Below are 15,024 nucleotides of genomic sequence, written 5' to 3'. Positions count from 1 at the left end.
TGGAATTCAAACGTAGGGCCTAAGGCATCCTACCGGATCTTTGGACAAAATGGTCTAGGAATAGCGAAGGGAGTGATGGTATTTAGAGGGAATAAAGAAAGCACAAAGGGAACAGGTTACGGGCAGTGGCTCAGGACGTTGTGAAAACCAAAGCCGACCCTAAAAAAAAAAAAAACAAAAAAAAAAAAACACTGAAATTAAACATAAAAGAAAAAGGGGATTTACCACAAGAGACCACGAGAACTGAACCTCTGGCCAAGAACTTTGTAGTTACTGGAGCCAAGTGTCTACCCGATGGAAGACTCTGAATCAGAGCTAACTCCCATGCCAGATGTAAAAAGAAAAACAGATCGCCTGCAGAATGAATTAAAGAAAAAGGAACCTAAAAAGGAAAAAAAAAAAAAAAAGAAAATAGATAAGGGAAGCAAGAAGAAACCCACCGCCAAAAAAGGAAGATTGATGCTCCAGCCCCCAGGCGGAGCACAGGGGGATAGGGGGGCACCTCCATGGAAGCCAAAGTAAAGAGGATAAAGCTCAGTATAAAAGGCCAAGTCAGAAATCCAGAGTGAGGCGTGAGAAAACCAGGAGTAACTCTAGGTCACACGAGAGAGACAGATTCAGTAAGGAGGTATTCCTCCCGTGCGCGACGGACTAAGCAAAGACAAAAAACACAAAAAGGGAGGTCATTAAGCAGCAGAACCACACATGGTCCCCTAAACAAAAAAAGAATAAAAACATAACTAACAAATATTTGGAAACGAGAACAAAAGACCGCAAGAAAAGGAGTGTCTTACAGAACAAATAATGTAGTACTCAACCGAAGGAAGGTTATACAACTTTGCGAACAAAGTGCAAGCCTAAAAAGACTGCACCCAGGGGACAATCTGATTGTTGAACCAAGGGAGGAAGATAAAGAGTGCCCCTATCTCCATATTGAAGCAACTAATGTAAGGAGCATCTCCCGAAACTCTAAAGGGGACTTCAAAAGAATGGGTTATGAAATTAAGGAGATTAAACGAACCAAAGAGACAAAAGTTTGATATGAATCAAGAGAGAAAGATAAACGGGCAGAAATGCTCACCAAGGACGCCCAAGTAATACAAAATTGAAGGACATACTATAAATTCTTCTAGCCACCAACATCTAAATGCAGGAAGGTTTCAGGGCTCGACCTAGGGGACGTCAGAATAGTTGCACCAAGGAAAAGCTCAATGTGCTCATGGAATACCTGAGGTTTCGGACATTTAACTACGATCTCGGATGTTAACCTGGGCGACTTTGATATTGTCTGTCTCCAAGAGACATGGTTAACTACAAAGCCTTACCTCAATGGATATGACCTGGAACTCTCACCAGCAATTAAGGGGAAGGTTGGTAGGCCCATTTCCAGGCTCCTAACCGCCATAAGAGCAGGAAGCGGGTTAACGTTAGATTCTTTTTGTGGAATAGTCAAGAGCCCCCAAGAAGATCCAACTAAATTTGAAAAGATTCTCCCAATCAACACTTACTGGACCCGGGCCAAAACTGATGCCAATAAATACTTACACGTCACAGAAGACATCCTTGAAGAAGCCAACGCCACCACAAAAATCGATCACGCATTTTCAGGTGACTTAAATGCAGTGTGCGTAACAGAGGGGGCAAAGCTTCATTCGAGAGTGCATTCATATCTTTGGGGCAGAAAACGCTGCTAATGGATGCATACGATCTGCATAACCTCCACAAAATAAAATAAACAAATACCATCAGTACCGACATGGGAAGGAAAAGCACTGTCTCAAGAAGATTGCTGGAGCAAATTGAAGACTTTGAAGTCGTGAGAACCTTAAACAGCTACCATAACCTAGCAACCTACTGGAAAGTCACACCTGAACAGGGAAAGCGTGCTTAATAACCTGGAACCTTGTAAGGGGAATACACGCCTTAAACTAAAAGAAAAAGAAATTGTCTCCTTGATATCTGACTCGCCAAGCAAAGGAACAGTGGAGAAAATGAAGCATAGAAGTTCTAGCCCATCCAAAAAGTACACAAAGTTAACGGCAGAGCTCCGACACCTTAAAATCAAAGCTCCACGTGTAAAACAAACTGTTAGTACCTAAAAGGCGATTGGTAAAACAAAGCAAACGCTTGGTGAAAAAAACAAACCAAAAAATCCCTTATTAATAACTAAAGCAAAAGAGGAGGAAAAAAAAAAAAAAAAAAAAAAAAACTACAAAGCCTGGATGTGGCAGCAAAGAGTACATTTATACCAAGCAAACTTTGAAGCAATGCCGCGTATTCCGAGTGGCAAAAACTCCAGGGTCTTCTGGACCTTGATTGAGCCAGGCGCAAATCAATCAATTGATAACAACGTGGCTGAACAAGCTTGGATTTCACAAAAGGAATTATATAAATCATTGGGAAACAAATGCCCCCTTGACACGCCATCTGTTAAAGTGCGCTGGAACATGGCCAGTGACAAGAAGACTATACAAGGCAAGATCAGAAAATTAAATAACTCAAGCACCGGGCCCAGCTGGGTTTTATAACCTGAAACAGCACCCGGAAGCCTGGGCATCCCTGATAAGCAAGATATTCCAGGACTGTGTAAACCGCAGTGCAATTCCCTCAACTTGGAAAAACGCCATTGTAGTGCCAATCTTTAAAAAAAAGAGGACAAGAATGATCGAAGGCAATATCGCCCAATCGCTCTACTGGATATCAGCAAAATGTTTGGTTCCTTAGCTCTGGAGGGCTTCCAAGAGTGGACCTTGGCCTCCGATAATTATGATCCACTACAGGCAGGCTTCGTTCGTGGACTGGGAACTTCAGCAAACATTCTGAAGTGTTCTGAAGGCAAAAGCACGATTATGGCTAATCTTTGTGGACTTAGTGCAAGCTTTCGACAGGATGAATAGAGAAATCTCGTGGCAAGGTGCCCGAGCTCAATTTTACAGTCTATCCAGGCTTAGTACTCACAGAACTCAAAGAGAGTAAGGCTAAACAAAGCTATCAGATAAGATTGCAACAGCGCGTGGGGTAAAGCAATGATGCCCTCTAGCGCCACCTTTATACAACTCTTACATCGCTGACTATAGGGACTCCCAGGAATTAATTTGAGGCTTCCCACTGTCATTGGGAAATACAAAAATGCCAAGAATCCTCTATGCGGATGACATAATACAGCTTGACCAAACCCCTATCGGGTTACAAGGACAGATGGATAACTTGAAGGTCTACCTGAGAGACAACAACTTGGAACTCAACGAAATAAAAAAGATAATATTTAGAAAAAAAAGGGGCAAAAATCACTAAATAAAACAGTCTCAAACCTCAAACTGTTGACGGGTGCAACAGGCTGGAAAACATCACCAGTTTCAAATACTTGGGGATAATACTGAGCAACAGTATAGCTGAAACACCAATGCAAGACCAAAGCAAAGATGAGAACCTTAATAGTCCAAACAAAAATCATGAACAGAAAGTTTGGACGTTTCTCATTAATGCCAATCCTGAAATTCTTTAGATCAAAAGGTGATGCCAAGTATAGTTTTTCGAGCTGAAGCAATGCCATCACTTCCGGACTCCATATGGATTAAGCTTGAGGAACTATTTGGCGCCAAGTGCTGTCATTGCCACAGTCGACTCCTATGGTGTTGATTCAACGTGAACGGAGTTTGTCCTCCCTGAAAACAACTGTCAAAAGAAGTGGTCCGATACTATGCAGGAAGATCATTCAACTGGCTGCAAAATAAATTCTGGAGATAAACAGAAAAATGTTGAACGATGAAAACCAAATGCTCACAAAATGGAGAAGAACAGGAGCTCTCAAGTACAGGACAAGCCAATAAATAGATCCTAGTAATGGATTGAATAGAGACTCTGAATCCAGTCGAACAATGCAGCCCGACAAAGGATCTGCCATATAATCCAAAAAAAGTAAACAAGATTATACCATACCGCGAGAAAATCCCAGACAAAGGTCTAAGAGCAAGTTTCATGAGAATTTGCCTGAACTTAATCAGCACAAACGAGATTTTAGCGATCATGCGACAGGTGAACTCAAAAAATAAAACAGGGTTTCCCCGCAGACTATCTGCTCCTTCACCATTAGCTAAAGTAATTGCTCATCTTAATGATTCTTTCAGTCTGCTTCAAATACTGCACTGCATGAGCTAAAATCACAGTGTAGACTAACATTGCTGTTGGTAGTTTAGGTGCACAGATGGCTGGTACGGTTTGCTCCCATGTACATGTGCGGGTCGGACTGGGACATAAAATGGTCTTAGGCATCAATGAAAAAGTGGCCCACAGTTGTAAATGGCAATTCATTCCTTTTCTGACCCTGTTTGAATAAGTACCCAAGGGGGAAGTTTTTTTCCCTTCTTCATGAAATGGGATGCAAATTACTCAGCAACACTGGTCAAAACTATTATTAACATAGCAATGTGAAGTAACATCCCCAGTGCCATGGAAGTGGAATTGATATATAGTTTGGAAAAGAAGCAGCATGCAAGAAATTGCGCCGTTTTAAACTATTATTTTGGACATTTCCTTTGATCGGAGGTCAACTGCCAGCTCCGATCCTCCAAACCCCGTCTCTCTGGGCACCTTCACCTCCGCCCCCACCCCGGCCCTTGTGGGACCCCACACCAAACTGTTCTCATTTCCAGCACTGGATAAGGGTGAGTATTATTTTGGACATTTCCTTTGATCGGAGGTCAACTGCCAGCTCCGACCCTCCAAACCCCGTCTCTCTGGGCACCGCCACCTTCACCTCCGCCCCCACCCCGGCCCTTGTGGGACCCCACACCAAACTGTTTCAATTTCCAGCACTGGATTTATCCAGTGCTGAGGATGCCGGTAGCCTTATCTGCTATGAAATTCCCTCGCCGTGTGCGGGAAGGCCATAAACTACTTCTGGTTGGGGGTGAGGACACGGAAAGTTCCGCTGTTGATGCAACTAAAATAAATATAGGAGAAACAAACCCATGGGCGTTTTGTTCTCCCCTGTTGCTGCGCTGTGAAACACCTGTGTATGAGATCTATGTAAATACAAATATGCCAGGCGCTTTCCCGAGATGAATGAGCGCATTATAAATCCGCAATAAAAATAAATACCTGCCCGTGCACCACTCCTTCCTCCGCAATCCTCTTCCTGGGCACGCAGACGTCCCACGTGAAAACGTCACGACGACGTAACAGACACAAGTCCTTACGCCGTAAAGGCATTTCAGGAAGTATCGGCAAACTTTAAAACAAACACACAATGCTAGCGGGTCTCATAGGGACTTTAAAATGTTTGATTGAGAATGAAAGCAATACACGCCCTCCGTTTAGCCTTCTCTCACTAGCACACATTGCAAAGGGGTAAATGAACAACCCCCTCCCTCCCCGGGGAATGTCACATCGCCCCCCCCCCATGCAGGAGAACTGTTATGCTGCAAATTCGTACCCAAATGCGTCTATCTGCATAAGACACATATCCCCACCTGCTGCACGTAACAAGTCCTCCAACCCTCCCCCACCCCCCTCTAGGGGGGGAGGGGGGGGGGGAGATAACTAACCGCTCGCTGTACTGTTCACTGGTACAAAGTCCCATTGGCAAGGGAGGAATGCGCTGTGCCCAGCCCCACTCCATAAAACATCTCCTCTGGGCAAATCGCCCATCTGAAAGAGAAAACCCCAAAAAGAACTGAATCCGCCTGTACTTTAGGTCAATCTCAACCCCTGCTGCCCATTACAAACCCCCAAAATACACAGAAATACCCCCTTCCCAATATCACTCCTTTGATACACATTACATATCCTCAAAATAAACTGAAATTCCCCTTCCCAATATCGCCTCACGCCTGATGCTCATGACAAACCCCAAAATACACAGAAATTCCCCTTCCCAATATCGCCTCACGCCTGATGCTCATGACAAACCCCAAAATACACAGAAATTCCCCTTCCCAATATCGCCTCACGCTCATGACAAACCCCAAAATACACAGAAATACTCCTTCCCAATATCGCCTCACGCCTGATGCTCATGACAAACCCCAAAATACACAGAAATGCCCCTTCCCAATATCGCCTCACGCTCATGACAAACCCCAAAATACACAGAAATTCCCCTTCCCAATATCGCCTCACGCCTGATGCTCATGACAAACCCCAAAATACACAGAAATTCCCCTTCCCAATATCGCCTCACCCCTGATGCTCATGACAAACCCCAAAATACACAGAAATTCCCCTTCCCAATATCGCCTCACGCCTGATGCTCATGACAAACCCCAAAATACACAGAAATTCCCCTTCCCAATATCGCCTCACGCCTGATGCTCATGACAAACCCCAACAGACAGAAATTCCCCTTCCCAATATCGCCTGATGCTCATGACAAACCCCAAAATACACAGAAATTCACCTTCCTAATATCGCCTCACGCCTGATGCTCATGACAAACCCCAAAATACACAGAAATGCCCCTTCCCAATATCGCCTCACGCCCGATGCTCATGACAAACCCCAAAATACACAGAAATTCCCCTTCCCAATATCGCCTCACGCCTGATGCTCATGACAAACCCCAAAATACACAGAAATTCCCCTTCCCAATATCGCCTCACCCCTGATGCTCATGACAAAACCCAAAATACACAGAAATTCCCCTTCCCAATATCGCCTCACGCCTGATGCTCATGACAAACCCCAAAATACACAGAAATGCCCCTTCCCAATATTGCCTCACCCCTGATGCTCATGACAAACCCCAAAATACACAGAAATTCCCCTTCCCAATATCGCCTCACCCCTGATGCTCATGACAAACCCCAAAATACACAGAAATTCCCCTTCCCAATATCGCCTCACGCTCATGACAAACCCCAAAATACACAGAAATTCCCCTTCCCAATATCGCCTCACGCCTGATGCTCATGACAAACCCCAAAATACACAGAAATGCCCCTTCCCAATATCGCCTCACCCCTGATGCTCATGACAAACCCCAAAATACACAAAAATTCACCTTCCCAATATCGCCTCACCCCTGATGCTTATGACAAACCCCAAAATACACAGACATTCCCCTTCCCAATATCGCCTCACCCCTGATGCTCATGACAAACCCCAAAATACACAGAAATTCACCTTCCCAATATCGCCTCACGCCTGATGCTCATGACAAACCCCAAAATACACAGAAATACCCCTTCCCAATATCGCCTCACCCCTGATGCTCATGACAAACCCCAAAATACACAGAAATTCACCTTCCCAATATCGCCTCACGCCTGATGCTCATGACAAACCCCAAAATACACAGAAATACCCCTTCCCAATATCGCCTCATGCCTGATGCTCATGACAAACCCCAAAATACACAGAAATACCCCTTCCCAATATCGCCTCACCCCTGATGCTCATGAAAAACCCCAAAATACACAGACATTCCCCTTCCTAATCTCGCCTCACGCCTAATGCTCATGACAAACCCCAAAATACACAGACATTCCCCTTCTCAATATCGCCTCACGCTCATGACAAACCCCAAAATACACAGAAATTCCCCTTCCCAATATTGCCTCACCCCTGATGCTCATGACAAACCCCAAAATACACAGAAATACCCCCTTCCCAATATCACTCCTTTGATACACATTACATATCCTCAAAATAAACTGAAATTCCCCTTCCCAATATCGCCTCACCCCTGATGCTCATGACAAACCCCAAAATACACAGAAATTCCCCTTCCCAATATCGCCTCACCCCTGATGCTCATGACAAACCCCAAAATACACAGAAATTCACCTTCCCAATATCGCCTCACGCCTGATGCTCATGACAAACCCCAAAATACACAGAAATTCCCCTTCCCAATATCGCCTCACGCTCATGACAAACCCCAAAATACACAGAAATTCCCCTTCCCAATATTGCCTCACGCCTGATGCTCATGACAAACCCCAAAATACACAGAAATGCCCCTTCCCAATATCGCCTCACCCCTGATGCTCATGACAAACCCCAAAATACACAAAAATTCACCTTCCCAATATCGCCTCACCCCTGATGCTCATGACAAACCCCAAAATACACAGACATTCCCCTTCCCAATATCGCCTCACCCCTGATGCTCATGACAAACCCCAAAATACACAGACATTCCCCTTCCCAATATCGCCTCACCCCTGATGCTCATGACAAACCCCAAAATACACAGAAATTCACCTTCCCAATATCGCCTCACGCCTGATGCTCATGACAAACCCCAAAATACACAGAAATACCCCTTCCCAATATCGCCTCAAGCCTGATGCTCATGACAAACCCCAAAATACACAGACTTTCCCCTTCCCAATATCGCCTCACGCTCATGACAAACCCCAAAATGCACAGAAATTCCCCTTCCCAATATCGCCTCACGCCTGATGCTCATGACAAACCCCAACATAGACAGAAATTCCCCTTCCCAATATTGCCTCACCCCTGATGCTCATGACAAACCCCAAAATACACAGAAATTCCCCTTCCCAATATTGCCTCACCCCTGATGCTCATGACAAACCCCAAAATACACAGAAATTCCCCTTCCCAATATCGCCTCACGCCTAATGCTCATGACAAACCCCAAAATACACAGACATTCCCCTTCCCAATATCGCCTCACGCTCATGACAAACCCCAAAATACACAGAAATTCCCCTTCCCAATATTGCCTCACCCCTGATGCTCATGACAAACCCCAAAATACACAGAAATACCCCCTTCCCAATATCACTCCTTTGATACACATTACATATCCTCAAAATAAACTGAAATTCCCCTTCCCAATATCGCCTCACCCCTGATGCTCATGACAAACCCCAAAATACACAGAAATTCCCCTTCCCAATACCGCCTCACGCCTGATGCTCATGACAAACCCCAACATAGACAGAAATTCCCCTTCCCAATATTGCCTCACCCCTGATGCTCATGACAAACCCCAAAATGCACAGAAATTCCCCTTCCCAATATTGCCTCACCCCTGATGCTCATGACAAACCCCAAAATACACAGAAATTCCCCTTCCCAATATTGCCTCACCCCTGATGCTCATGACAATCCCCAAAATACACAGAAATACCCCCTTCCCAATATCACTCCTTTGATACACATTACATATCCTCAAAATAAACTGAAATTCCCCTTCCCAATATCGCCTCACCCCTGATGCTCGACAAACCCCAAAATACACAGAAATTCCCCTTCCCAATATCGCCTCACCCCTGATGCTCATGACAAACCCCAAAATACACAGAAATTCACCTTCCCAATATTGCCTCACGCCTGATGCTCATGACAAACCCCAAAATACACAGAAATACCCCTTCCCAATATCGCCTCACGCATGATGCTCATGACAAACCCCAAAATACACAGACATTCCCCTTCCAAATATCACTCCTTTGATACACATTACATATCCTCAAAATAAACTGAAATTCCCCTTCCCAATATCGCCTCACCCCTGATGCTCATGTCAAACCCCAAAATACACAGAAATTCCCCTTCCCAATATCGCCTCACCCCTGATGCTCATGACAAACCCCAAAATACACAGAAATTCCCCTTCCCAATATCGCCTCACGCCTAATGCTCATGACAAACCCCAAAATACACAGACATTCCCCTTCCCAATATCGCCTCACGCTCATGACAAACCCCAAAATACACAGAAATTCCCCTTCCCAATATTGCCTCACCCCTGATGCTCATGACAAACCCCAAAATACACAGAAATACCCCCTTCCCAATATCACTCCTTTGATACACATTACATATCCTCAAAATAAACTGAAATTCCCCTTCCCAATATTGCCTCACCCCTGATGCTCATGACAAACCCCAACATAGACAGAAATTCCCCTTCCCAATATCGCCTCACGCCTGATGCTCATGACAAACCCCAAAATACACAGAAATTCCCCTTCCCAATATCGCCTCACGCCTGATGCTCATGACAAACCCCAAAATACACAGAAATTCACCTTCCCAATATCACTCCTTTGATACACATTACATATCCCCAAAATACACAGAAATTCACCTTCCCAATATCGCCTCACCCCTGATGCTCATGACAAACCCCAAAATACACAGACATTCCCCTTCCCAATATCGCCTCACGCTCATGACAAACCCCAAAATGCACAGAAATTCCCCTTCCCAATATCGCCTCACGCCTGATGCTCATGACAAACCCCAACATAGACAGAAATTCCCCTTCCCAATATTGCCTCACCCCTGATGCTCATGACAAACCCCAAAATACACAGAAATTCCCCTTCCCAATATTGCCTCACCCCTGATGCTCATGACAAACCCCAAAATACACAGAAATACCCCCTTCCCAATATCACTCCTTTGATACACATTACATATCCTCAAAATAAACTGAAATTCCCCTTCCCAATATCGCCTCACCCCTGATGCTCATGACAAACCCCAAAATACACAGAAATTCCCCTTCCCAATATCGCCTCACCCCTGATGCTCATGACAAACCCCAAAATACACAGAAATTCACCTTCCCAATATTGCCTCACGCCTGATGCTCATGACAAACCCCAAAATACACAGAAATACCCCTTCCCAATATCGCCTCACGCATGATGCTCATGACAAACCCCAAAATACACAGAAATTCACCTTCCCAATATCACTCCTTTGATACACATTACATATCCCCAAAATACACAGAAATTCACCTTCCCAATATCGCCTCACCCCTGATGCTCATGACAAACCCCAACATAGACAGAAATTCCCCTTCCCAATATCGCCTCACGCCTGATGCTCATGACAAACCCCAAAATACACAGAAATTCCCCTTCCCAATATCGCCTCACTCCTGATGCTCATGACAAACCCCAAAATACACAGAAATTCCCCTTCCCAATATCGCCTCACCCCTGATGCTCATGACAAACCCCAAAATACACAGACATTCCCCTTCCCAATATCGCCTCACCCCTGATGCTCATGACAAACCCCAAAATACACAGAAATTCCCCTTCCCAATATCGCCTCACGCCTAATGCTCATGACAAACCCCAAAATACACAGACATTCCCCTTCCCAATATCGCCTCACGCTCATGACAAACCCCAAAATACACAGAAATTCCCCTTCCCAATATTGCCTCACCCCTGATGCTCATGACAAACCCCAAAATACACAGAAATTCCCCTTCCCAATATCGCCTCACGCCTGATGCTCATGACAAACCCCAAAATACACAGAAATTCACCTTCCCAATATCACTCCTTTGATACACATTACATATCCCCAAAACACACAGAAATTCACCTTCCCAATATCGCCTCACCCCTGATGCTCATGACAAACCCCAAAATACACAGAAATTCCCCTTCCCAATATCGCCTCACGCCTGATGCTCATGACAAACCCCAAAATACACAGAAATTCCCCTTCCCAATATCGCCTCACGCCTGATGCTCATGACAAACCCCAAAATACACAGAAATTCACCTTCCCAATATCACTCCTTTGATACACATTACATATCCCCAAAATACACAGAAATTCACCTTCCCAATATCGCCTCACGCCTTATGCTCATGACAAACCCCAAAATACACAGACATTCCCCTTCCCAATATCGCCTCACGCTCATGACAAACCCCAAAATGCACAGAAATTCCCCTTCCCAATATCGCCTCACGCCTGATGCTCATGACAAACCCCAACATAGACAGAAATTCCCCTTCCCAATATTGCCTCACCCCTGATGCTCATGACAAACCCCAAAATACACAGAAATTCCCCTTCCCAATATTGCCTCACCCCTGATGCTCATGACAAACCCCAAAATACACAGAAATACCCCCTTCCCAATATCACTCCTTTGATACACATTACATATCCTCAAAATAAACTGAAATTCCCCTTCCCAATATCGCCTCACCCCTGATGCTCATGACAAACCCCAAAATACACAGAAATTCCCCTTCCCAATATCGCCTCACCCCTGATGCTCATGACAAACCCCAAAATACACAGAAATTCACCTTCCCAATATTGCCTCACGCCTGATGCTCATGACAAACCCCAAAATACACAGAAATACCCCTTCCCAATATCGCCTCACGCATGATGCTCATGACAAACCCCAAAATACACAGAAATTCACCTTCCCAATATCACTCCTTTGATACACATTACATATCCCCAAAATACACAGAAATTCACCTTCCCAATATCGCCTCACCCCTGATGCTCATGACAAACCCCAACATAGACAGAAATTCCCCTTCCCAATATCGCCTCACGCCTGATGCTCATGACAAACCCCAAAATACACAGAAATTCCCCTTCCCAATATCGCCTCACTCCTGATGCTCATGACAAACCCCAAAATACACAGAAATTCCCCTTCCCAATATCGCCTCACCCCTGATGCTCATGACAAACCCCAAAATACACAGACATTCCCCTTCCCAATATCGCCTCACCCCTGATGCTCATGACAAACCCCAAAATACACAGAAATTCCCCTTCCCAATATCGCCTCACGCCTAATGCTCATGACAAACCCCAAAATACACAGACATTCCCCTTCCCAATATCGCCTCACGCTCATGACAAACCCCAAAATACACAGAAATTCCCCTTCCCAATATTGCCTCACCCCTGATGCTCATGACAAACCCCAAAATACACAGAAATTCCCCTTCCCAATATCGCCTCACCCCTGATGCTCATGACAAACCCCAAAATACACAGACATTCCCCTTCCCAATATCGCCTCACGCTCATGACAAACCCCAAAATACACAGAAATTCCCCTTCCCAATATCCCCTCACCCCTGATGCTCATGACAAACCCCAAAATACACAGACATTCCCCTTCCCAATATCGCCTCACCCCTGATGCTCATGACAAACCCCAAAATACACAGAAATTCACCTTCCCAATATTGCCTCACGCCTGATGCTCATGACAAACCCCAAAATACACAGAAATACCCCTTCCCAATATCGCCTCACGCCTGATGCTCATGACAAACCCCAAAATACACAGAAATACCCCTTCCCAATATCGCCTCACCCCTGATGCTCATGACAAACCCCAAAATACACTGAAATTCCCCTTCCCAATATCGCCTCACGCCTGATGCTCATGACAAACCCCAAAATAAACAGAAATTCCCCTTCCCAATATCGCCTCACGCCTGATGCTCATGACAAACCCCAAAATACACAGAAATACCCCTTCCCAATATCGCCTCACGCCTGATGCTCATGACAAACCCCAAAATACACAGAAATACCCCCTTCCCAATATCGCCTCACCCCTGATGCTCATGACAAACCCCAAAATACACAGAAATTCCCCTTCCCAATATCGCCTCAAGCCTGATGCTCATGACAAACCCCAAAATAAACAGAAATGCCCCTTCCCAATATCGCCTCACGCCTGATGCTCATGACAAACCCCAAAATACACAGAAATACCCCTTCCCAATATCGCCTCACCCCTGATGCTCATGAAAATCCCCAAAATACACAGACATTCCCCTTCCTAATATCGCCTCACGCCTGATGCTCATGACAAACCCCAAAATACACAGAAATACCCCCTTCCCAATATCACTCCTTTGATACACATTACATATCCTCAAAATAAACTGAAATTCCCCTTCCCAATATCGCCTCACCCCTGATGCTCATGACAAACCCCAAAATACACAGACATTCCCCACAGACATTCCCCTTCCCAATATCGCCTCACCCCTGATGCTCATGACAAACCCCAAAATACACAGAAATTCACCTTCCCAATATTGCCTCACCCCTGATGCTCATGACAAACCCCAAAATACACAGAAATACCCCTTCCCAATATCGCCTCAAGCCTGATGCTCATGACAAACCCCAAAATACACAGAAATTCCCCTTCCCAATATCGCCTCACGCTCATGACAAACCCCAAAATGCACAGAAATTCCCCTTCCCAATATTGCCTCACGCCTGATGCTCATGACAAACCCCAAAATACACAGAAATTCCCCTTCCCAATATCGCCTCACCCCTGATGCTCATGACAAACCCCAAAATACACAAAAATTCACCTTCCCAATATCGCCTCACTCCTGATGCTCATGACAAACCCCAAAATACACAGAAATTCCCCTTCCCAATATCGCCTCACGCTCATGACAAACCCCAAAATGCACAGAAATTCCCCTTCCCAATATTGCCTCACGCCTGATGCTCATGACAAACCCCAAAATACACAGAAATTCCCCTTCCCAATATCGCCTCACCCCTGATGCTCATGACAAACCCCAAAATACACAAAAATTCACCTTCCCAATATCGCCTCACGCCTGATGCTCATGACAAACCCCAAAATACATAGAAATACCCCCTTCCCAATATCACTCCTTTGATACACATTACATATCCTCAAAATAAACTGAAATTCCCCTTCCCAATATTGTCACTCTGCATTAAAGAAACAATCAACAAGAGATAACGTTAAGACTTACCAGAAACCAAATAACAACCAACTATACAAAATGCTCTTTGATACGAGGAATCGCTCCTGGAACACCTTTCCTTCCCTCTTGTGCAAAAAATATGACGAAGGGAACGTTTTAATCCCACGTGATGCAGAGCAGCCCACGTGATGAAGGGGAGGCGGGGGGGGGGGCTTGCTAGGGTCCGTTTCTCGAATGGGAACTAGACACTGGCCTTTAGGAAACGCGCATGTGCAGTTTCCAGGCGGCATCAGGTGAGTGCATGCGGTCCAGCTCTTTTAGTGATTTTTTGCATTTCTTTTAGCAACCATCAACTTAGACGTTCTCACTCATTTGTTGTTATATTGTTAAGAGGAGCCCTTTTGCAACCTCTGGAAATGCACGTTGAAGCTGTAATTCCTTGCATTGTACTCACTACTTGTTGAAATTAAATATTGTAAGTACCTGATTTTGTAAACATCTGGTTTTGAAATTACACAGGGCAGCCTGTTGTTGGTAT

At 44.9% G+C, this 15,024-nt stretch overlaps 1 protein-coding gene across 2 annotated transcripts in view; it reads right to left on the bottom strand.

The window, feature by feature from the left end:
- Positions 1-14,662, bottom strand: part of DNAJC5G (DnaJ heat shock protein family (Hsp40) member C5 gamma) — a 410,708-nt gene extending 396,046 nt beyond the window's left edge. The window contains exon 1 of one of the 2 annotated variants that reach the window (XM_069605490.1): positions 14,535-14,662. Coding sequence is in view for 1 of the 2 variants with exons in the window: in XM_069605489.1 (XP_069461590.1) it covers positions 5,101-5,211 (111 nt within the window). In the remaining variant the exon portion in view is untranslated. Of the gene's footprint in view, positions 1-5,100; positions 5,235-14,534 lie in introns of those variants that run through there. The other variant, XM_069605489.1, reaches the window with a different exon arrangement.
- Between the last annotated feature and the right edge of the window lie 362 nt (positions 14,663-15,024).

Source organism: Ambystoma mexicanum, chromosome 4p, assembly GCF_040938575.1.
Source record: "Ambystoma mexicanum isolate Mex_15411 chromosome 4p, UKY_AmexF1_1, whole genome shotgun sequence".
Lineage (NCBI taxonomy): Eukaryota > Metazoa > Chordata > Amphibia > Caudata > Ambystomatidae > Ambystoma > Ambystoma mexicanum.
The sequence above is the reverse complement of the archived record's forward strand: the minus strand, read 5'-3'. Positions and strand labels throughout refer to the sequence as shown.